The 25,162-nt window shown below is 38.2% G+C and overlaps 1 protein-coding gene across 2 annotated transcripts in view; it reads left to right on the top strand.

Moving 5' to 3' along the window:
- MEMO1 (mediator of cell motility 1) overlaps nt 1–25,162 on the top strand; it is a 135,724-nt gene that overhangs the window by 91,893 nt on the left and 18,669 nt on the right. For both annotated transcript variants that reach the window (XM_062209214.1, XM_062209213.1), the window contains one exon: nt 16,185–16,327. In XM_062209214.1, the coding sequence (XP_062065198.1) occupies nt 16,185–16,327 (143 nt within the window). The remainder of the gene's footprint in view (nt 1–16,184; nt 16,328–25,162) is intronic.

The following is a 25,162-nucleotide window of genomic DNA, read 5'->3' as shown; positions in this document are numbered from 1 at the left end:
GAGCAGCTGGGACACAAATCAGTGCCCATGTGGGATTCTGACATTGCAGGTGGTAGCTTAACCCACTAGACCACAACAGTGGCCCCCACCATATTCCCTTAGTAAAGTACTTGGAGCATTGTAGGTTCTCTGTCGTATACGTTAATGAAGTCAAAGATTATCATGGAATTTTTAATGCTATGGCTTATGTTATATCAGCTGATACACTTGTGACCTACTAAAACCCACTGCTATTTTTTTTTTTTTAAGATTTATTAATTTATTTGAAAGGCAGAGTTACGGAGAGGCAGAGGCAGAGAGAGAGAGAGAGAGACAGACAGACAGACAGACAGGTATGTCTTCCATCCTCTGGTTTATTCCTCAAATGGCCTCAACAGCTGGAGCTGGGCTGATCTGAAGCCAGAAGTCAGGAGCTTCCTCGGGGTCCCCTATGCCGGTGTAGTGGCCCAAGGACTTGGGCCATAGCAAAGAGCTGGATTGGAAGTGGAGCAGCGGGGACTGGAACTGGCATCCATATGGGATGCCAGCACTGTAGGCGCCGCTGTACCTGCCATGTCACAGCCTGGCTCCTGAAGGGTTTTTTAAAAATCCATGTAATATTAAATTATAAGCCAATTATTTTAATTAAATTTCTTTTAACACATCCTAGGTCTTCATAAATTGTGAAAACATATATATTGTTTATTTCTTGGATTGATGTTATCATAATTACATTCTTAAACCTCAAAAGATCATAGAGAATTTTTGTTTGCTGAAATATTTGCATATTTTATCAGGAAAAAATATAATTTAGACTTAATAGACCTCAATAGAATAAAACCAGTAAGCTGACAACAATATCCTTAAAGATTTTAGCAAAATAACATTCTTTTGGTTATTTTAAAAGCATAACATATACGCTGTAGAAACCTTAAGAAAGTAGAAACTTTAGCAAACAAAAATACTTTTCATAGTTCTCCCTCTTTTTTTTTTTTTTAAAGATTTATTTATTTTAAAGTCAGAGTTAACACAGAGAGAGAAGGAGAGAGAGAGAGAGAGAGGTATTCTGATTTTTTTTTTTTTGACAGAGTTAGACAGTGAGAGAGAGAGAGACAGAGAGAAAGGTCTTCCTTTCGTTGGTTCATTCCCCAAATGGCCGCCACGTCTGGCGCTGCGCCGATCCAAAGCCAGGAGCCAGGTACTTACTTCTTCCTGGTCTCCCATGTGGGTGCAGGGTCCCAAGCACTTGGGCTATCCTCCACTGCCCTCCCAGGCCACAGCAGAGAGCTGGACTGGAAGAGGAGCAGCCAGGACTGGAACCTGGCACCCATGTGGGATGCTGGCGCTGCAGGCAGAGGATTAACCAAGTGAGCCACAACACCAGCCCCGAGAGAGGTATTCTATCCACTTGTTCACTCCCTAATTGGCTGCAATGGCCAGAGCTGTGTCAATCTGAAGCCAGGAGCCAGGAACTTCTTCAGGGTCTTCCATGCAGGTGCAGAGGCCCAAGGATTTGGGCCATCCTCCACTGCTTTCCCAGGCCATAGCAGAGAGCTGGATAGGAAATGGAGCAGCTGGGACTCCAACTGGCGCCCATATGGGATACCAGCGCTGCACCAGCAGCTCTCCTTCTTAAATGTGTTAAGTAAGCTATTGTCATGTTACATTGGAATCCCTAATACTGACTCTTAAGTAGTACCTAGTACTTTTTCTTTGTAGCATTTGTTATTTATTATTTATTATTGTATGAGTTCTATTATTGTTTAACAAATTATTTCAGAATTTAGTAGTTTAAAACTTTAACTGTTTTATTGCTTACAATTTTGTAGTCAGGAATTAGCGGACAAGGGGAGCATTTTGCTCTGGCCCACAAGATGTTGACTAAGGTGGCTCAGATTTCAGGATGGCCTTATTTGTATGTCTTGGGTCTTATTGCTTTCATTTGAGATACCTCATTTTTTCTCTAGGTAGACTTTTGTTTATCAGCTATTGCTTTTTATCTTCTTGTCCTCCCTTGCAGTGAATAACCTGGGTTCCTACTTCTTATTCTTTTAAAAAATTTAATTAATTTATCTGAGAGGCAGACAGAAATCTCCCATCTACTGGTTTGCTCCCCAAATGCTTCCAACAGCTGAAGCGGGGCTGGGCCAACAGGAGTGGGAACTCAAACCCAGGTCTCCCACCTGGGTGGGAGGAAGCCTGTACCTTGAACTGTCCCTCTGTCTCCCAGGGTCTGCATTAACAGAAAGCTGGAGTTAGGAGTTGGAGCAGGGTGTTGTACCAAGGTACTGTGAAATGGGCCATGTGTGTCTTAACCTGGCATGCTTAGACTTCTTCACATAGGCACACAGGGTACTAAGAGAGTGAGAAATAGTTTCTAATCCTAAAACCACACAGCACTATTTCCACTGAATTCTTTTTTTTTTTTGACAGGCAGAGTGGACAGTGAGAGAGAGAGAGACAGAGAGAAAGGTTTTCCTTTGCCGTTGGTTCACCCTCCAATGGCCGGCGTGGCCGGCGCACCGCGCTGATCTGAAGCCAGGAGCCAGGTGCTTCTCCTGGTCTCCCATGGGGTGCAGGGCCCAAGCACTTGGGCCATCCTCCACTGCACTCCTGGGCCACTGCAGAGAGCTGGCCTGGAAGAGGGGCAACCGGGACAGAATCCGGTGCCCCGATCGGGACTATAAGCCGGTGTGCCGGCGGCGCGAGGTGGAGGATTAGCCTATTGAGCCACCGCCCCGGCCTCCACTGAATTCTCTTTTTCATAGTTCTTAATATCATCATGTCAGCCAAGACTTAGGAAAGGAGAAATAGATTACCCCTTTTTCTGGGAGGAGTAGCATAAATTTACAGGAATAAGAGAACTTGTTGACACCATCTGTGTAATATATATCCATCTCTTCCAGCTGCCCCAAAATCTCATCCGGTTATGACCCCAACTGAGTCCATTATCATATGATCTGCATCAAGTTAGTGTCTGAATGAGGCTCCTTGGGTGTGCGATTTTGAGACAGGGATAGTTAATCACAGTAATACTCCCATTGGAGAGGGAAAGAATTGGAAGCATGGCAATTCTGATCTAAAGCAATTCTGTGCTCTAACCAAGGACCAGAGAGTGTTCCTTGATTATGGGTTTCTTCTGTCTTCTGGTACTTGTTTTGTAATTTGTTGTTTTTCCTGTATTTAACTAGATCCTTTGAACTGTTGACTCCACTCTTTGAGTCAGTTTGACTTTTCCCTAAGAAATGGACCTTAGGGCTGTTGTGGCATAGCGGGTTGAGCCACTGCCCATAGGGCGCAGGTTTGATTCCCAGCTGCTTCACTTCCCATCCAGTTCCCTGCTAATGTGTCTGGAAAAGCATTGGAAGAAGACTCAAGTGTTTGGGCCCCTGCCACCTATGTGGGAGACCGGATGAAGCTCTTGGCTTCGGCCTGACCCAGCCTTGCTGTTGCGGCCATGTGGGGAATCAGTCAGTAGATGGAAGATTCTCTCTCTCTCTCACTATGATTCTGCCTTTCAAATAAAACTAAAACTAAAATAATAATAAGAAGAATGGCTTTGTTAGCTCTTGAATAGGGGTCACAGTCTGCTTCATATTTTGCCAATTTCGAAGCTTAGAAGCCTCTGATTTGAAAATGTTTCTTTTGCTTCATAGTAGTTAACTCCTTTAAATACTTTGTACATTTTCCGTTTGTAAGTTTCTAAGTATATTCCCTTAGACCAGTCACATCTACACTTGTTTCTGAGACAAGTCTCTGTCTACTTTAGACACTATGTAAGGTCCTGTAAAAGTTTCTTTTATTTTTAATTTTTATTCTTAACTGATAAAAATTAAACTCATTTGTGGAGTACCATGCCCTGTTTTGATATATATATATACATTGTGTGATGCTTACATCAAGGTAAACATACTTATTTCTCCAAACATTTATAATTTCGTTAGAGAGAAAATATTCAACATCCTGTCATATTTTATATATATATGTATGTATGTGTGTGCATGTATGTAATGTATATGTATGCCATATATATATATGGCAATATCATTGTAGTCACCCAGTGTGGTATAGCTATATGCTTTAGAATATCTGAACTTCTATCTTGTATCTGGTTACAAGTTAGTGCCCTGTGAGTTTCTTGGAAATCCTTTTGCCAACCTGACAAGGTATGCAAACACTGCTCTGAGTGTTTCTGAAGTCTTAACAAAGGATCTTAGAGATATGTTCTTTATTTGTTGATTGTGTGGCCACTTTTTCACGGGCAGTGCTCTAGATTTGACCCTCTTGCTATTTTCTTTGATTTAGTTTTTGTATTGTTGTTTGAAGAGGTTAGTTAGGAGAAATAGTTACTTTCCAACTAAGTAATTCCTGGTTAGAAATATTTTTTTAAAATTTTGCTTGTAAATATCTGTCAGTTAAGAATAAAAAAAAACTTGCTTGCAAGTTCCTTCTTTAGCTACTGTTTTTCTTGTATCTTCTCATACTTAGCTATAAAGAAGCCATTAACACTGTGGGAATTCTGCCTCTGTCTCTGCTTGGGCTCATTCACAGGCTTATTAGCTGCATCTTTAATCTCAGAGCTTCATGGACAGTTTTGCTAGTTGTTCTGCCACTGTAGAGTTTGAATTACCTTTTCTTCCCTCCTTCTTTAGCAATTTCCGTACTGCTCTTCCCGTATTTTCCAGTTTCATTCTTCCCCTTTCAAGTTCTGCCAGCCTCTGTCCTGAAAGCCAGTTTAACAGGTCTGGGTTTCTGTTATAGCAGCATCCCATTCCAGTGCTCTTGTTCTCAGTCCTCTAGTGCAGCATGACAAATTACCTTCATATGCCTAATTTTTTGCTTATGATTTTGTGGGTTGGAAATTGGATGAAGGGTCAGTGGAAGCAGCTTGTCTGTAGGTAGTCTTAGTCTCAAGGTTCCAAGATAGCCGATACCCTTTCTTTCTGGAACTGTGGTACTGGTAGTCTGCTGTGGCACCTCAGTTCTGAATTTGCTTCTCATCTATCTCTACTTGTCACTCATCCTTCAAGACCTGTCTTCACGTGGTGTTCTCTCACCAAGAAATAGAGTGGACTACTGTATGTGGCAATTGAGAGTACAAATGAACAAAAATAGAAACTTGTAGGCCTTTTGATATTTAAATCCACAAGTGGCCTAGCATCACTTAGGCTGCATTTTTCTGGTCAAAGCAAGTCCCAAGGCTAATTTCAAGGAGCAAGGAAAATATTCTGCTTCTGATGGGATTAAAGAAGTTATAGTGACTTTAGATGAAGGTAGTTGCAGGTGAGGTAAGCTGACTGAATTAGATACAGGAGTTAGTTAAAAGTTAGCATCAGTAGGATTCTGTATAGGTTCCTGTACACATAGAACGTGTGGGGAAGTAAGATGAATTAAAGAAAATGCAATCTTTGAGACCTCTTAGTATTAGCATTATCAGAGATGGTAAAGCCAGAAATGGGTATAAGGTTAAGAGAGAATTTGGCTATGGAAATGGTAACTTGTCTTTAACAAATATTGGAATTGTTCTGTAGTTCTTACAGCAAACTTGGGTAATTTATAGCATTGTTTTGCTTTATGATAGCTTTAAATGATTGTGTTTGCAAGGTAAATTTTACTGTGGTGTTCTAGTACCTGAAGTATGTTTTCTTTAGCAAACCTTCCTTACTAATATTTCTGCTTGGATGGAAAGTCAGAAAGTTGTAGATTTTAGAAGAGATTTACTTATTTATTTTTGAAAGGCAGAGTTAGAGAAGGAGAGAGAGAGAGAATTTTCCATCTGCTGGTTTGCTCCCCAAATGGCTGCAAAAACTGGGGCTGGGCCAGACCAAAGCCAGGAGCCAGGATCTTATTTCAGGTCTCCTACGTGGATATGAGGGCCCGGGAACTTGGGTCATCTTCTGCTGCTTTCCCTGATTGATTAGCAGAGAGCTGCTTTGGCAGTGGAGCAGCTGGGACTCGACCAGTGCCCAAATGGGATGCCTTAACCTGCTGTGCTAAAATGCCATCCCCAGGAAGATATAATTTGAGATTACTTTTGAGAATCTCATTAGATTCATGTAATTGATCAAACTGAGGATTTATGAAGACTTAAATGTTAAGTTTGATTAAGTCATTAACAGCTAGCTAGTTCCCTCCCCAGTTCTTTGGTTCTGTATCATATTCTGGATCTTTTTAGTTTTTTTTTTTTTTTCTTTTTACAGTGAATCAATATTCTGTATCCTCTCTATATGCATGCTTTTTTATCTGAAGGTGAATTTAATCAAGAGCAAAAGTAAGAGAGGGGCCATTGCTGTCTTAAAGCAGGTTAAAACCCTGCCTGCAGTACTGGCATCCCGTATGGGCACTGCTGCTTGTCCTGTCTGCTCCACTCCTGATCCAGCTGTCTGCTAATGGCCTGGGGAAGCATCAGAGGATGGCTCAAGTACTTGGGCCCATGTACCCATGTGGGAGATCCTGGAGGAAGCTTCTGGCTCCTGGCCTAGGATCAGCTCAGCTCCAGCCGTTGTGGCCATTTGGGGAGTGAACCAGCGGATGGAAGATCTCTCTGTCTAACCCTCTCTGTAACTCTTTCAAATAAGTAAAATAAATCCTTTAAAAAAAAGATAAGCGAAATGCTTACTTATAAGTCTTCCCAAAACTCTGCAGTTGTTTCTTCTATATCGCTTTACCTTTTAGTCTTGCGTCAAGAGCCTTGTGGACCACCCTCACATTTGTTGACTTTCTAGAATAGAATTGGGAAACCTTTTTTTCTGCCAAGGGCCATTTGGATATTTATAACATAATTCATGGGCCATACAAAGTTATCAACTCAAGAAATAACCTGTTACGGACTTACTGAATTTTGAGTCTTGCCTGCATTTGCAATGGTAGGGCCCGACCAAAATAAATGACCCCTACCCCTAGTCTGAAGGATTGCAGCTGTTGTAAGGGTGGGCTACATGGAAAGTACACAGTGTCTCTGTCCAGGGAGACCTGTTTTAAGAGTAAAAATTCAGGTGTCTTTTTTTTTTTTTTTTTTTAAACTGGTGGCTGGCTGTGAAGGTATTCCGCCTATGTAGCCAGCCACAGCTACCAAAATTCCAGATTGTCAGAAGGAAAGTGTTTGCCCAAAAACAACCACATTGTTTATAAAGTCTTAGCCAGCTGATAGAGCAGGATTCAGTGTTCCATGTGGGTTAAATAGCCTTATCAAAATAGACAGTGTTCTAAAAGCCAAGTTCCAATTGCAAACAACTCTTCTGAAGATTGCACCATTGGGCCTACTATGTTAACTTTCCTATGAAACCCCACTTTCCATATTGCCATTCCAACTGTTTGTTTTTTTGACTCTTTTAAATGCCTTCCTAACCCTTATTATAGCTGATATTTTACTGTATTTTAAGATTTCTTTCCTTTCCGATGGTGGCCTCAATGTAGGGTTTTTTTTGTTTTGTTTTGTTTTGTTTTGTTTTTAAATATTTCTTTATTTCAAAGGCAGAGCAAGAGACAGATATTTTCTGTCCAGTGATTCACTCCCTATATGGCCACCACAGCTAGGACTGGGCCAGACCAAAGTCAGGGGCCAAGAACTCGTTCTGGGTTTCCCACTGGGGTGGCAGGGACTCCAGCGCTTGAGCCGTCTGCTGCCTTCCTAGGTGCGTTAGCAGGAAGTAGGATTTGAAGCAGAGCACCTGGGACTTGAATGGGCACTCTGATGTGGGATGCCAGCACCACCGTGCTGCTGAAGACCTTTAAATATTAGAAATGGTCAGAGAAAAGTAGGATCTGCTCCTGTATAGTCATTAAGAAAATGTAGTGACCGGGCTCTGGATGTAAAAACAGGCCTCAGCGTCTCTAGTTGTTTATGGTTTAATGATAGTTAAAACAGCAGTGCTATGTTCAAGTGCTATGTTTTTATTGTCAACTTTTATACTCATTTAAAACACAATTTTTTTTTTTTGTCATTTGAGGTTTTAGAGCAAACATGTTTTTTTCTCTTTTTTTCTATATGTTGATTCCCTTTTCTTGTTAGACACCAGCAAGAGGGAATTTTCATAATTATAGAACACTGTAGGGGGCATGGGAGCACAGGAAAAATGAGCAAGAATTCTTTGTTCATGGTAATAGAACAATATTAGTTTCAATGACCATGAAAAAGACAAATAAGAAGTAGCAAAACACATTTGAAAAGATTAAAATACATTTTATTTTTGTCAGAGTTTAGACTTTTTTGGTTCTTATGCTTTGTAAATTCCCCACTCCCATCAACCTCCCAGCCTCCCCTCCCCCCACCTTTTTTTCCTTGTGGTTGTTTTTGAATTAAGTGGGAGAGGGAAAATAAATCACAGTAGTGCTGCTTGTCTAGCAACCTTGGTATCTTAAGGATAATTTCCCTCTCAACTGTCTTGCTGTAGATCTGTCTTACGATTTGTTTAATTCTCCTCAGATCTTGAGAAGCTCAGTTTTGCTTCTAGAAAAGAATCTTTGGGAAACTGCAAGAATCTGTATAGGAATGAAAATTTTCATATTCGTTAATGTTCAGGGGAAAATAAGCAAACAATTATTTCTATAGAGTATTTCATCTGATTTAAAATGTCATCAATTTTAAAGTTATTTGTATACCATTAGTTAATTTAAGAACTACTCCGTTGTACTGTAGTGGGTTAAGCCACCACCTGCAGTGGGCAGTGATTTCAGTCCCAGCTGCTCCACCTCTGACCCAGCTCCCTGCTAATGTGCCTGAGGAAGCAGTGGAGGACAGCCCAAATGTTTAGGTCCCTGCTACCCATGTGGGAGACTTGGAAGAAGCTCCGGTCTCCTGGCTTCAGTGTGGTCTAGCCCCAGCTATTTGGGAGTGTACAAGCAGATGTAAGATTTCTTTCTGTCTCTCCCTCTCTCTCTAACTCAGCCTTTCAAATAAATAAAAAATAAATCTTTAAAGCAAAACACTACTTCCAGTTAAATTAATGTTATCTTATCGCTTCTGGAATATTATTCTTGTGTTAAAATTCACATTTGTATAGTATAATTTAAATTTTTAAGTTTGAATTTAGAATTTTCATACTCTGCCAGTAGTTGGTAATGCAGTAGGTTTGTTTGTTTTATGAGAATGTTCCACTGTCTGGGATTTCAGCTCTTTGTAGTCTATCACACATCTAGGATACATAAAATTTCTACAATTTACACTATTGGACAGAAAAAGAAGAGGTAGAATGTTCTTGTACATTACTAAATGGCTTACAAGGGCCTTGTGAGATCAGTCTTACTAATTCTATTTTTATAGAGATTGAGGACTGAGAGAGTAATCTGCTACAAGTAGCATAGCTTGTAAGTGGTGAAGATGGTGTCCCCCTTTTTAAGTGGCTTTATTGAGGCATGACTTACACACTACAACATTGACTCCTGTTAAGAGTTCAGCTAAATGATTTTCTAGTATATTTGCGAAGTTTCTAGTATATTTGTGAAGTCACAGTTTAGTTTTAGAACATTTTCATTACCCCAGAAAGAACCTGATATCCGTTTGAGGTCAGCCCTCAATCAGCCTTTATCTCAGGCAACCACTGATTTGCTTTTTGTTCCTAGATGTGCATTTTCTAGAAATGTTCTGTAAATGGAATCATACAAATTGTCTTTTGCATGTATCCTTTTTCAGTTAGTATATATTTACTGATGTTTGTCCATGTTGTGGCATGTATCAGTAGTTTATTTCTTTTTTCTAACAAAAAATTCATTGTATCATACAGTGTATAATTGAATCATTTTAAGTCTGTGACTTATGGATAATTTCACAGACATTCTTCTGTTAATGTTTTTGTTGACGTGTTTTCACTTCTCTTGAATGGGTACTTAGGAGTGGAATTGCTAGATCATATGATAAGTTTTATACTTCAGCTCTTTCAGAAACTAGCAAACTGTTTTCCAGTGTGTCTACATCATTTTATATTCCAAGAACAGTGCATGATGGTTCCAGTTTCTCTGTATCCTGGCCATTACCTGTTCTTGTCAATGTTCTTGATTATAACCATTCCAATAATTGTATACTGTAATCTCATTGTACTGTTAATTTGCATTTCTCAATGACTGATTGTGAGCAAAATTTCATGTATTTTAGTTTTTTTGTGTATCTTCTTTTGTGAAACATCTAGTCATATGTTTTACCCTATTTTTATTTTAATAACTTGTCATATTGATTTGTAAGAAAATATATATTTTGTATGTAGGTTCATTATTTAGGCAGATGATCTATTTGCAAAGATCTATGTGTTTTGTATGTCTTCTCATTTTCTTAATGAAGAGAAAAGGTTTTTAATTTTCATAAATTTATTTGTCATTTCTTTTCACTCATGGATTCTGCTTTTGATATAATATTTGAGAAATCTTGCCTAATGCAGCATCACAAAGATTTTCTCCACTGTATTCTTCTGGAACACAAATCAGCAAATGATAGCTTGTGGGCCTCATCTGGGGCAACTTGGTAGCCATACTCATACTTGCATGTTGTCTGTGCTTGCTCTCTCTCTCCAGTCAGTTTTGAATGGTTGTTTGCAGAGACTGTATTGAATGGAGAACCTGAAATGCTTACTTTTAAAAAGACCCTTTCAAATGGTGTTTGCTGATCTCCTTTCTTGAAGTGTTAACAGTTTTAGATCCTACAGTTCTAGGATCCAGTTTGAGTTAACTTTTGCTTGTGATATGAGGCAAAGGTTCCCATTCTTCTTCTTCATCATCTTTTTTTTTGTATGTGTGTTTACATATGGGGTTTCAGTTGTCCCAGTATCATTTACTGAAAAGACTGTCCTGTATGTAATGAGTCATTTTCTTCTTATTGCCTTCCATGTTTTTCTTCTCGTTTGCGATCATCAGCTGTTTTATTAGTTTATCTAGGTGTGGTTCTCTTTGTGATTTTACTGCTTTGGCTTTGTTGAATTTCTTGGAACTGTAGATTGTTTTTCATGAAATATTTGAGCAATTATTTCTAATTCTTTTTGTTTTTAAAAGATTTATTTTATTTGAAAGGCAGAGTTCTATCCAGAGAGGGAGAGACTGATCTTCCATATGCTGCTTTACTCCCCAAATGGCTGCAACAGCCAGGGCTGGGCTAGACCAAACCAGAGCCAGAAGCTTCTTCTGGGTCTCCCACGTGGGTGCAGGGACCCAAGCACTTGGACTGTGTTCTGCTATTTTCCCAGGCACATTATCAGGGAGCTGGATTGGAAGTGAAGCATCGTAGAATTGAAGCCAGTGTTTCAGGCAGTAGCTTATCCTGTTACACAACAGCTGGGGGTCCTGTTTCTTCTATTTTTACTGTCCCCTTTCTGAGACTTCTATTGCAGCTTAGTGTGGCTACAATTCTCTGATTCTCTGTTTTTCAATATTTTTCTGTTCTTCTGACTGGATAATGTAATTTTGCAGATTTTTATCAGATTTGTGCTTTAGGCCATCAAGTGTTTTTTATTTTAGTTATAGCACTTTTAAACTCTAAAATTAATCACTTGATTATTTTTAATGGCCATCACCTGCTGCCTCCCAGGGTACACATTAGCAGAAAGTTGGAGCCAGGACTCATACCCAGGCACCCTGATTGAGATTTGGGTTTCCCAAGTGGTAGCTTTACAACTGTGCTTCTACATCTGCCCCTCTTATTTTTATGTTTTGAACTCAGCTTTCAAGGGTTCACACTAGTGTTACATAGGTTAGTGCTTAGCTAATGACTTCTTTTTAAATTTTTTTTTTTTTATTTGAAAGTCAGAGTTACACAGAGAGAGGAGAGGCAGAGAGAGAGGGGTCTTCCATCCGATGGTTCACTCCCCAATTGGACGCAATAGCCAGAGCTGCGCTGATCCGAAACGAGGAGCAGGGAGCTTCCTCCGGGTCTCCCACATGGGTGCAGGGTCCAGGGACTTGGACCATCTTCCGCTGCTTTCCCAGGCCATAGCAGAGAGCTAGATCAGAAGTGGAGCAGCTGGGTCTTGAACCGGTGTCCATAAGGGATGCTGGCGCATCATGCCAGGGTGTTAACCCACTGCGCCACAGCGCCGGCCCAAGCTAATGACTTCTTGAAGGTTATACCTCAACACTTTGAGCCAGTAAGGCTTTCACCCTCTCTTGGGGGTTCTGTATGCTTCGGGAGCACATTCAAAATTCAGTCCATTTTCATGTTCACCTCTTTTACTTTCCTTTGGATTGTTTTAGGTGCCCCTGTGTTTGCACATGGGTTTTCTCAGCCAAGCTTATGTGGAGAGCTTGCTCTCTATCGGGTTTCCAGTGTCTACTCTCAGCCCCCCAATTAGCTGGCATTTTGCCGAGTTTAGGTCTCTCTTGCAGATGTGTGTGGCTTTGTATTCAGCCAGAGTTGTGTGGAAGGCGTAGGACCTTGCCTCAGTATCTGTCGGAATTATCAAGGCCCTGTGTGGCTCTCCTGTTTGCAGAATCTGACTGTTAAATTTCTGTCTAGTCCTCAGATTTGCCTCCTCAGCTGGCACAGCAATCACAGGCTAAGAGGGCTGCAGGCTTTTTTGTTTCCCATTGAGTGTGAACCTTTTTCTCTGCTTGGCATCAGAGTAATCCCCTTTGACCTTGAAACTGCTGGTTTTCACAGCCAACCTCACAGTGATGGAACTTCCTTGTCAGTGGAATTGGGGTTGTGGGAGATGGGTGCAGTTCCTGGCAGGATATGAGATTTCTATGGCTCTTATCAAGAAGTTTTGCTGGCCGGCGCTGTGGCTCACTTGGCTAATCCTCTGCCTGCGGCGCCATCACCCCGGGTTCTAGTCCCGGTTGGGGCACCAGATTCTGTCCCTGTTGCCCCTATTCCAGTCCAGCTCTCTGCTGTGGCCCGGGAAGGCAGTGGAGGATGGCCCAAATGCTTGGGCCCTGCACCCGCATGGGAGACCTGGCTCCTGGCTTTGGGGTGAACCAATGGAGAAGGAAGACCTTTCTCTCTGTCTCTCTTTATCACTGTCTAACTCTGCCTGTCAAATAAATAAATAAATAAAAGAAGCTTTGCTATTTTTCATTAAAAATCTCATCTTAAAAGTGTTTTTTTTTTTCCCTTTTGTTGGTTTCCAGACTATAGAAATGGTTGTTTTGGATGGTTTTATCCTGTTTTGCAAATGTTTTTTGAGGATAAGATTTTTTTTTTTTTGAAATGACGTGTCATTCGTGCAGCGCTAACAAATACCGTGGCTTTGGCTTTTATTTATTTCTTTTTAAAGTCTTATTTTTTCTCTTTGAAAGACGAAGGTGGAGTGGAAAAAGGGAGAGATAGCTTCCAACTGTTGGTTTACTCCCTGAATACTGTAATAGACAGGGCTGGGCCAGGCTGAAGTTAGGAGCTGGGAACTCTATCTGGGTTTACTGCATGGGTGACAGGAACTCAAGTACTTGAGCCATTGCCTGCTGTCTCCCGGCTCCAGGAAGCTGGATCAGAGTGGAGGCATTCTGATACGGGATGTAGGTGCCCCAGGCAGCCACTTAACTGTTGAGCCATAGCACTTGCCCTGGGGTTGAGATTTTGTACTCCCTCACTGGGAAGTCCAAATAGAGAACTTGGATTTTAAAACCTAGGATTAGTATTTTTCACAGTCCAGTGCTTTTTTCTCTAATTCATATTCCTTGTAGAAATAGTTAACTGATCTGATTTTCTTGTTTGTTTGTTTTAAATATTGTCAGCTTTTTTTTTTTTTTTTTGAGAGGTAGAGTTAGAGACAAAGAGGAAGAGACAGAGAGAGAGGCCTTCCATCCTCTGGTTCACCCCTTAAAAGGCCACAGTGCCTGGAGCTAGGCTAATCTGAAGCCAGGAGCCAGGAGTTTCTTCCTGATCTCCCATGTGGGTGCAGGGGCCCAAGGACTTGGGCCGTCTTCCACTGTTTCCCAGGCCATAAGCAGAGAGCTGGATTGGAAGAGCAAGAGCTGGGACATGAACCCCAGCCCAAATGGGATGCTGGCACTGCAAGTGGAGGCTTAGTCTACCATGCCACAGTGTCGGCCTCTCATTTTTGTTGTTATTGTTGTTGTTTCTTGAAGAGATGACAAAGGGATAGAGGGATGACAGAGGGCTAGATGGATGAGTCTTGGTTCAAGTGTTAGGTTCCCACAAAGGATAAGACTTCTAATTCTGAATAGGTATATTTGCAAACTCAAATTGAGGTGATTTGAAAGGTTTGGTGGCTCTTTGGAGAGTAGATGTGTTGTTTCTTCAGAATAAGCCAACTGTTTTTGAGTGTACTTTTCCTATAATTTTCCTTGTTTCATACTGTATGAAATGTGCAGGTACCAGATTCATGGAAAAATGGAATTAAAAGATAAATTTATTTTGTTCCAAAAATTTTTGAAATCCATCCATCCATAATCGTTTCATGATAAATATTTTTGGTGAACTTTTTGAAGGTCCCCTTCATAAATACTGTAATAAGGATCATTTTACAGATAAATCAGTTCTTGGGTTAGGATCTTAACCATCTCTTAGCATTAGTATGAGGATGATATTCTAACCTGTTTCTTCTGGCTTCTCTTTGTTCTTTGTACTCCATATAATTGTTTCTCTACCATATCATAATTACTTGTAGACTCTTGACAATATAAATGTTTATTTTTATAGTAGTACTTGAGGTTAGACTAATTCAACACAATCTTCCTACATTTTTACTAAGGGCTGAAATTCTTTTCTTTCCATTGATAATCACAGTTAATCGGGAGCCCCTGTTTATTCAGGTAGTTATTTAGCAAACTGGTAAGAGTCAGAAGAAAAGATATCCCCATGGCAGCTTCCTCTGCCAGCTTCCTTTTTTTTTCTTACTCCATAGATGCAGATTCTGCCCAAGAAGCCCCTGCATTGCAGAGGGACTGGAGATCTGTATGATCTGTTTATTTCGCAATTGACAAGGGTAAGGGGGTTTTTTTGGGGGCGGCGCTTGGGTGCCCTGACTTTAGCTTTATGCAGCTGGGCTAACATTTATTTTGGGATTACTTAAACTTAGTATTTTAAAAAACCCTTTTATGAATTCTCTTTGTCCTACATCAGTTAAGTGCCAGATTATAATGTTAAAAAGCATTTATTATAATGGTGGGTTTTTTTTTTGTTGTTGTTTTTAAAGTCCTGTTCAGAAAAAGATAAAGATGATTATGTTCTAAAATTGCAAATCTGGGAACATTTAGATTATTAATAATATTGAATATATGAGGGTACTAAAAAAGTTTGTGCAAAAATAGTATTAAAAGATAAGTTTATGTTGGTGCCAAGGAATTGAAATCTATGAGTAATTTTTTTTATCTTACACATTTTCCCTGAACATTTTGAAGACCCTATATATTGCACAGATTTCAAAATTTTTTGTACCAAAATAAACTTGTCTTTTACTTCCATTTCCACGAAGCTTTTGAAGTACCTTGGTATGTAAGTTTAATTTCACATAAATAAAAATTAAAGAAAAAGATTTTGGATATACAGCTATATCTGTAACATGTCATAGTTATTCTTTATTAAATCACTTTGTTCCTGTTCCATAAATCTATCAATTTAGAGTGAAAAAGGACTTGTGGTTATGCTATAAACATTATGGGTGGGCAGGGTGTCTTTTCCTTGCTGCTAGAAATTAATACTTCCTGAATTCTTTGTCTACCCTAGATGTCAATGACATTTGAGTTATATCTTCAGTCTGTGTTATATCTTGATCCTTAGGCTAAGTGTACAAGTGTAGTTGGTCAGTCTTATTGAAGCAAAGATAAAGTTTTGTGGGTTTCATTTGGCAGGCTTACAGAACAAATGCCAGAAATGGTGGCATTTATGATGAAAGGATTAAAATAGATGAGGAAGACTTTAATGCTCTTAAGATCCTGGAAGGATTGGGCAGATGATGGTAGCGTTTGGTGCATATTTGATGAGACTTGAATTGGTGATGGTCTGATGGACTTTTTATTTTTGAAGGTACTATTATACTTGATAGTCAAATAACTTTTTTTTAATCTAAAGAAATAGTGTACATTTCTGTAATTTTCTTCAGTATTTTTAGTATTCTGTACATCTCATATTTTAAAGTTGTGTTCTTTAAATATTTAATTTATAGATTTTTTTAAGAATTCAACAGTAGTATATACTATCCTTACCACTATTAATAAATATTCCACTTTCTAGTGCTAAGATTTTTGCAAAGCTGTTTCTATTCTTAAACATCCAGAATGACTGTTTTGCCTTTTTTTTTTTTTTTTTTTTTCCTGTTTTCTTTAAGCCATAAGGATGAGTTTACCATTATTCCTGTACTGGTTGGAGCTCTGAGTGAGTCAAAAGAACAGGAATTCGGAAAACTCTTCAGTAAATATCTAGCGGATCCTAGTAATCTCTTTGTGGTTTCTTCTGATTTCTGCCATTGGGGTAAGTTCTAGACTTTAATGTATCATGGTAGATTATATACTTGTGGTTTAAGGTATCTTTTCATTCTAAACGCTGATTGTCAGTCTTTATCACTTTCCTTGGAAAGTTTTACTTTTAGCAGCAGTGTTTAGAAGTGAATGAAAAAGTCTTTTGATCATTAAAAAGGATCAGATTATAATAGTGGATTATGGATACATTTCCAAAGGCGACTGGTATAATTGGATTCACACTGTGAGGGTATCCTTGCTTAGACACTATTCTTAGTGGGAGTGAAGACCTTTTAACCCTATTTTCAGGTAGGTATGTGTGGTAGGTCCTCTGAAGGTAGTTTTGGTGGATGAAACAAATGCTCTTCTTTAGAATGCAGAAGAGCACTGTGTGCTATGCCAGTCCTTTTCTACTTTTCCTTTTTTGTAATTAGTCTTTCTTTCTTTCTTTTTTTCCTTCGGTGCTTATTTTTTGCTCACAATTGCCATCAGTTTAGAGCTACCCTCCAAAGATTGTAACACGTTGGCTATTAGCACTGTGGTCTTCATTGGTAATGCTTTATAAGGGTAAGGACTCTTAAGTGATTTTTGTGATTATTGTGAATTGAAAGAGTAAGGACGCTTCACAGTGAATAAATCAAGAAGGAAGTGAGAAATTTTTGGATGACTTTGTCAGTAGATTTTGTTTTAGCATTCTTTGGATAAATTTTGCTCTCATTTATCTATTAATGTCCTAGAATATTTCTGAGTTCTGTTCCTCTTAGGACATCTCCTTGATCTATTTATTCATTGGTTCATTGATTTAAGGATGCCAACATCTGTTTATTCATCACCTATTTCTTTGATTATTATAGGAAACATAGGACGTAAGAACATCAATTTGAAGATAGAATGCTAGGATGGCCAGAATAATATCCTCAATATTGGGAGCCTTGCCTTTTTAATGTATTTTACCCATTGATTGCCTGAATTGATTTCAACATTTGTCTGGCTTCTTTATGGTAGCTTCTTCCTTCTTCTCCCTTTGAATGCTTCTTAGTGTTGAGATATCAGTTCAAGAGAACTTTAGTCCATAATGATATAGGTAAAGCTTTTTTTGTAAGGTACTGATCTTCAAAAAGGATTAATTCACCTCTGGGGCAGTTTCTTCGAAGACACTTTTGATTTTCACAGCAGGGATGGGATTTGGAAAGTGGCAATGCTACTGATGTCTAATGACTAGAGTCTAGGGAAACTGCTAACTATACATCCTGCAATGCACAGGACTACCCTCAACGTCAAAGACTGACTTGGCCCAAAACGTCATTAGTGCTGAGGACAGGAAACCTAGATGTAGGATATGCAGGTGGCTATTTTCCCTTCCTCAACTCCAGAGGAGCTCTCGGGTTTCTTAAGAACAAATTCTGTTGGTTAGTTGATGTGCTGCCTTTGGCAGAAATTATTTTTATAGATATAAGTCTATTACTTAAATATGAAGGCTGGGGAGATTCCTAAGACTTTCTGGATTCTGGAGAATTCAGGAGAATTTTAAAATTTAATAGTAGTTGTTTTTAAAAGTTGAGGAATATCATTGCTGAAAAAAAGGGCTGGTTTTCTTAGTGTTGTGAATTTGTGTTGGCAAAAAAGCATGTTCATGTGTTTTGGAGATTAAAATTCTTAATGCAAGTGCCCCATCCTCAGTTTTTAAGGCTCTTGTGAATCATTTGATTTAAGTAATTTGTTTCCTCTGATAATTGTTCTTCAGAATCTGAGTGCTTTCTCTAGGTTGGCAACATGTTTGGACTGTAACATAAATTCACATAAAACAACTGTAGGTGCCTTAATATTGTTGTTTTCTGTGGAATCGTCCTTTTTACTTGATTAAAAAATCTAAAGCAAACGGTTCCCTAGTACCTACTGTGTATAATTACAGTGGTTGAGAGATGAAGATTTTGTTTTATATTCTACCTAAGGTCTCAGAAAAATTATTTAGGCTGTTTTGTCTTCAGATTTCTTGAAAATTTTAGTATTTAAATTGTAAGATAGGATTTCCACTTGATAATTAAGGAAAAGAGCTCAAAATTTCCAAATGTTGATACATGATAGAATTACCCATAGACTAAAATCTGTTTATATAAGGGCACTTCAAAAAGTTTGTAGAAAACTGTAATTAAGTTAAGTTTACTTCTTTGGAGTAGAAAATTTTGAAATACATATTTATGCAGGATCATTAAAAAGTTCATTTTGAACAAAAACTGCATTTTTAAAAAATTTATTTATTTGAAGGGCAAGGTTACAGAGAGAGAGAGAGAGAGATTGATATTCCATCTGCTGGTTTACTCACCAAATGGCCACAGTGTCTGAGGCTAGGCCAGGCTGAAACCCGGAGCCTCTTCCAGGTCTCCTCCTGGGTGGAGGGCCCAGGCTCTTGGGCCATCCTGCTGCTTTCCCTGGAGCATCAGCAGACAGCTGGATCAGAAGTAGAGCAGCCAGGACTTAAAATGGCACCCTGTAAGGTTGCCTGTTAAGCGTTAGAGGCAACTGCTTAACCTGGTGTGCCACAATGCCGGCTTCAGTACATGGGTTTTAAATTTATTTTGCTCCAAAATAAATTTGTGTTTCAGTTCAATTTTTCCACAACCTGGTGGTTACTTAGTGTTACTTAATGGCCTGTTACTTATAGAACATTTCCAAGTGTTCACTTTTTGGTATCGCCATCATTAACAATACTCAACAGTTATGGAAAGCACTGTGCTACTTCTCACTGACAAATTTGATGGAGATATGGGAGTAGGTGAAAAGTACGAATAACTTGGATTGATTAAATTGATAGTCTCCTTACAATCCTAGAAATTATCATTTTTGTAAATTCAGGTTTATTTCCTCTTTTGTATATGTGTTGAAGTAATAATGAATCATTGGCTAGTTACAGGTGAAGCTCTTTTTTTTTTTTTTTTACCTAGGTCTCATGTTTCTCAAATTTGTGTTGTTGTGTCATTGGATGTCCTTTTTGAATGAATTTTAAAGAGTGCTATATTACCATCTCAAAAATTTGGTGTTTTCTTTTGAAGATCAGTGACTTTTTCCTTTTTTCTTCTTCTTCTTCTTCTTCTTTTTTTTTTTTTTTAAGATTTATTTATTTATTTGAAAGGCAGAGTTACAGAGAGGCAGAGGCAGAGGCTTCTATCCACTGGTTCACTCCCCAAATGGCTGCAATGGCCAGAACTGCACTGATCTGAAACCAGGAGCCAAGGTCTCCTATGCGGGTTCAGAGGCCCAAGGACTTGGGCCATCTTCTACTGCTTTCCCAGGTCATAGCAGAGAGCTGGATTGGAAGTGGAGCAGCCCCGTCTTGCAATGGCACCCATATGGGATGCTGGCACTGCAGGTGGTTGCTTTACCCACTACGCCACAGTGCCGGTCCCCTCCTTCTTTCCTTTAAAAAAGACAGTATGTATTGATTTTTAGTATATAAAACCAATTAGAATGGTTGAATTCCAAGTAATTTCACAGGAAGGATAGACTTCCTTAAGAATAAAAAGACTAAAAAATTCATTGAGTTTGACTCTTAACACATGCCACATTTCTAAATATCTGATTTAAAAAAGAAATCACTAAATTGATGACGTTGCATTTGACAGATTACACAGATATACACAATGAAAGTTTCCTTGTTTTTATTCCATAAAATTAGAATACTGGCATTGATTATAGTTTTCATTTCTAGTTATTGGTTCTTAAAAATAAAGTATAAAACTATAAAAAAAAGTATAAAACTATAAAAAATAGGGAGTTCTTTATGACAATCGGACATATTTTCCCTTGATCTTATTTATTAGTGTCCATTGTAAAAATGATATTTTAAAGTGTATTTTACTTTAAAGATGTTTTTCTTTCAGATCGTATGTAGCTTTTATTTAGACTGGTGAAGGAACAATTGAGAGATAAAACTAGGAGGATTATAATACTCTCCAGATTTTTTGGGGGGTTAAGGAGAGGGTGGGGGTAAGTGTGAGACAAGCTAAGGGAGAGACAGGAACCTAGATTCTATTATCTTCTAGAATTTGAGCTCCTCAAAAGGAAACTCTGGATTGCAGTTTCTGCCTTTTACCTTATCATTAGTCTTATACATATGGAAATGCATTAGTCATCATCATAGAATGATGTTTCTCAGTTGACATTTAGAATGAACCCGCTTTGTTTTTTATGCTTCCTGCTATCAACAGGAAATGGAATAAATGAAGACCTTTGTTGCTAGTGTTTGATTTTTGCCATGGTTAAATATCTTGTCTCCATACTTTCTATACTTACAGATTTTACATCCTGTGGGATGTTTCTGCATAGAATTTTGTCTAGACCTATTTTAATATGTCTAATTAGTAGAATTCTGTTCTAGTTTATTTTTTTAATTTAATTTTTTAAAACATTTATTTATTTGGAAGAGTTACACAGAGAGAAAAGGAGAGGCAGAGAGAGAGAGAGAGAGAGAGAGAGAGAGGTCTTCCATCCATTGGTTCATTCCCCAATCGGCTGCAATGGCTGGAGCTGCACCAATCTGAAGCCAGGAGCTTCCTCCGGGTCTCCCACGTGGGGCAGGGCCCCAAGGACTTGGGCCATCTTCTACTGCTGTCCCAGGCCACAGCAGAGAGCTGGATCAGAAGAGGAGCTGCGAGGCTTGAACGGGCGCCCATATGATATGCCAACACTGTAGGCGGCGGCTTTACCAGCTATGCCACGGCACTCGCCCCTAAATTTTTATTTATTTGAGAGTCAAACAGAAGCAGGATGGGAGTCAGGGGAAGAACGCCAAGTGAGTGAATGTGGGCACACACATGCACATATTCCCATTCTCTGGTTCACTCCCCGAATGGCATGGGGGACAGGAACAAAATGATTTGAACCAGCACCTCTACCTCCAGGATCTCTATTGACAGGAAGCTGGAGTCATGTGCTGGAGCTGGGCTCTGAACCCAGGTACTCTGATATGCAAACTGGCCTCTTAACTGGTGTCCGCAACTGCTTGTGCTTGGCCAAACACATTGCTACTGAACCTTTAAGTTTTGGTTTTGATCTCCATATATACTGTTAATATTTGTATTTTCCTGATCTCCTTGAAGATTATGATTTCAAGTTTAGTTTATTGATAGCTTTCATTTGCATACTTTTTCATTAACTTCTCAGGCATTTCTAAATGCAACTGGACCTAATAGAAATTCTATTTTTTTTAAAGGATTTATTTGGAAGAGAGTTATAGAGAGAGTGAGAGACACAGAAAGAGAAATCTTCTGTTTGCTTGTTCATTCCCCAAATGGCTGCAATGGTTAGAACTGGGCCAGGCTGAAGTCAGGAGCCAGGAGCTTCTTCTGGGTCTCCCATGTGGGTGCAGGGGCCCAAGGACTTGGGCCTTTCTCCACTGCTTTTCCAAGTGTACTAACAGGAAGCTGGATTGGAAGTGGAGCAACTGAGACCTGAACTGATGCCTATGTGGGATGCCAGTATTGCAGGTTGTGGTTTTACCTGTTGTGCTCCAATGCTGGCCCCCAGAAATTGATTGTTTTAAAGTGGAATCATGCTTCTATTTACTTTGCCTCTTATGGCTTGACAAATTAATATCAGTGAGTGTATTGGGTAAATGTTTATGACATTTTATTTTATTAAAATAGGAGTGAAGTTTTCTAATAGTCTTTGTAATTTTGAATTTTTCTCCATAAACTTCGCATTCATCTAGTTTTGCATAATAATTTAATAAATTATGCCACTAATAAAAGCTTTTTCCTAAATATTTATGAAATTTATATCTTTAACTTTCTTCTTTAATATATATAAGTAAATTATTATTCATTTATATTCTTCTCATTGTTAGTTTCTTTAGTGCTAGGCTGTTAACCATTTTCTAAGTATTTAAATTGAGTTGAGTATAAGTTAGCTAACTCCCCAAATGTATCTTACCCAAGTCTTCATGTTTGACTTCTCAAATTGATTCACATGTGTAGACTTTTGATCTTGTGTAGGTTTGATGTAAGGTTATTACCTTTACATGAATGAAAAGATGGTAATATTTAGCTTTTAAAAATGATTACCTTGATAATGGTTCTAGTTATGAATGCCCCAAGTTCAAGTCATTGGTGTAGAATGGCCTGATAATCTCTCACCAGTTGTGAGATTTAACTCAATTATTTGAAAATGGTTTTAACATATAAATAAAATAAGTAAATATATAATAGCACATTTTAATGGGACATATGTCTGAAAGTCTGTCTTATTGACTGTTCTTTTGAAAGCTTTATAGGTCAACTTTCCAAATTCATTGTTTATTCTTGTAGTCCAGAGCATAGCTTAATGTTGAGGTATTTAATATTTTTTGCTTTTTGAGGTATTTAAAAAGTAGTGTTGGTTCTTGTACCATTCATTGTTATGTTTGTCCTCATTAGTTGATTGTTGTGTGTTATACAGACATCCCTGGAGCTTACTCTCCACACTCTGTGAATCCACTCATTAATCACCAGTCACCTTTGGAGATGGGAAAATTACTTACCTGTATTTCTTTTTCTCAGAAAGCGTGCTCTGGAATGGATTCACAAATGAGCTACCCTCCTTCCCTCAAAGAGTAAGGTTTCTGCTTTACAGGATTTTTTTTCTTGGGTTATTTTTCCTCTCCTCTTTTGAATTTGAAAAGAACTGAGGGAAGGCACCTGAAGAAACTACTGACACACTCACTAGGGGAGCTCCAAAGCTTGTGCTGCCCCTAGGGGCAGTGTCAGTGGCTCTTAAAGCCAGAAAGTTCATACTTGGAGTTGAAACAGGGGCTCAGAGAATCCATTTTCCCAGTGTACCTTCTGAAAGGATAAGTTTCAGGTAAGTAATTTTCTCTTACTATGTGATATACTTTATTCATACGTATAGAAGTCCACAAGTCCAGTTCTCCAGGTATAGAAGTGTACTTGTTCACAGTTCACATTCATAACTTTTATTGAATGTCAGAAATATAAAAACTTGTAAAATGACATATATACGCTTATGAGGTGAATGAAGTACTTTTAAATCAAGCATTTCCTTTGATCTATTAAATATCCTTTGAGCTATTAAATAAATCTTGAGAAACTTATTTTTAATAGTAAGGAAAAAAGGCCTTTGAACTCAGTTTTCGTGTGGTGATTGACAAAAGTGTTTGTGTGTGTATGTGTGCGTATATGCGTGTGCCCATGTGCACACACAGATAAATACATTTATACATATAATCTAAGATTATGACATCTGTGTACTTCAAATTACTTGCTTTCTATATGCATACTGACTGGAATGCATTGCTCAAGAAGTTTTAAAATATTTGTGCATTTTGTTAAGCAACAATTATGAGGCAGTTTAGGCTGTTAAAAGTAAAATATGTATTCGGTATAGTAGTTAGATATATGGATTTAGCTTTCTGAATTGATAGATTTGTTAGAATATTCAATTACTTCAAATATTTATACTCAGTTTTTCAGTATCTAAATGTGAGGTGGTTACTGAAGGTCAGACAAGTACATAGCAAAATATTAAATCAGTTTTCTATATATTTTGTCATTCTCATTAAATCACATGTTGATTTAGCATTTGGAAATATTTCAAACATTCCATGTATTTTTATCTCCTTTCAGAAGTAGCTTTTAAGTGAAAATTATGTGTAAATTAGTTTATATGAGCAAGATAGCACTTGAAATATAGTTACACTTTTCACTTATTATTAAGGTAAGATTGACCAACTTCAGCCATTTGAAACTGCAGCTCTGAAATCGTAAGAAAGCAGAAAAGATTTTTTGAAGACCAAATGGCTGTCCCAAAGTCCCCACATTTTTCTGTACACTTGGAAGTAGCAGTCTTCTGATAAGATGGCATGCCCCAGTCACAAGGCTTATTGACAGTAGCTAAAACTGACAGCTATTTCTAGAAGAAAGGAAGAGATTGTGTGAGGTACTTCAAAAAGTTTGTGGAATTAAAATGTAAGTTTATTTTAGTGCAGAAGTTTTCTTTGAAATCCTTGCAGTTTTCTCATAATAATGTATTTTCTGTGAACTTTTTGAAGTACTCTCATATTACTACAGACCTGAAGCAATTCACTTTCAAAAAATCAAGGTTTATGTTAACCTTGCTTTCTTCTTAGGAAATCTCATTATGGTGACAGTGTTTCAAAATTTTCTTGTCTAGGATATTCATTTAATTCTTCTTTGTTTCACAATAGATTTGGGACAAAATTTTAAACAGAAGTAAAAATGTAGTCCCAGTGATTGGATCAGGAAGTTATTGGAAGTGATTGAACTTGAGATTTGGCTTTGAGCAGCCCTCTTACAGCCTTCTGGGCAATGACAACGATAGGGTCAATTGTATAGTTCTCATTGGTAGGTTATTCTCATTATTAGCTGTATGTGAAATGCATACATTCATTAAAGAAAAAGCTGTTATTTATGCTACATGTTGAAAGATATTCCATAGATTATTTAATATACAAACATTAATTGATAAATTATCACTGTTACCTTTAAGGGTTTTCTTTTAGTTCAACAGCTGTTGAGCTCCTAGCTATGACAACATGCAGTAGTTTTGTTTTATTCAGGAAGCAGATATTATTTCAGGCCCTATTCTGTTTCAAGATATCATGAGTTATGTGAAATAATGTTGGTTTAATAATGGCTCTTTGAGAAAAATAATTCCTGTACCCAGTAATTGTATAAGTTAATGTGCATGAAAATTAAAATAAGAAAGTTAAGAAAGTATGATATATTTTAGAAAGATGACCATCAAAGATGGCCATATCAACAGATGAATGAAATGTTAAATTCTGAGACAGGGACTTTTCAAAGAGGGTTATAAAGTTTTACACTGTATATTATTT

This window comes from Lepus europaeus, chromosome 13, assembly GCF_033115175.1.
Source record: "Lepus europaeus isolate LE1 chromosome 13, mLepTim1.pri, whole genome shotgun sequence".
NCBI classification, from domain to species: Eukaryota; Metazoa; Chordata; class Mammalia; order Lagomorpha; family Leporidae; genus Lepus; species Lepus europaeus.
The sequence above is the reverse complement of the archived record's forward strand: the minus strand, read 5'-3'. Positions and strand labels throughout refer to the sequence as shown.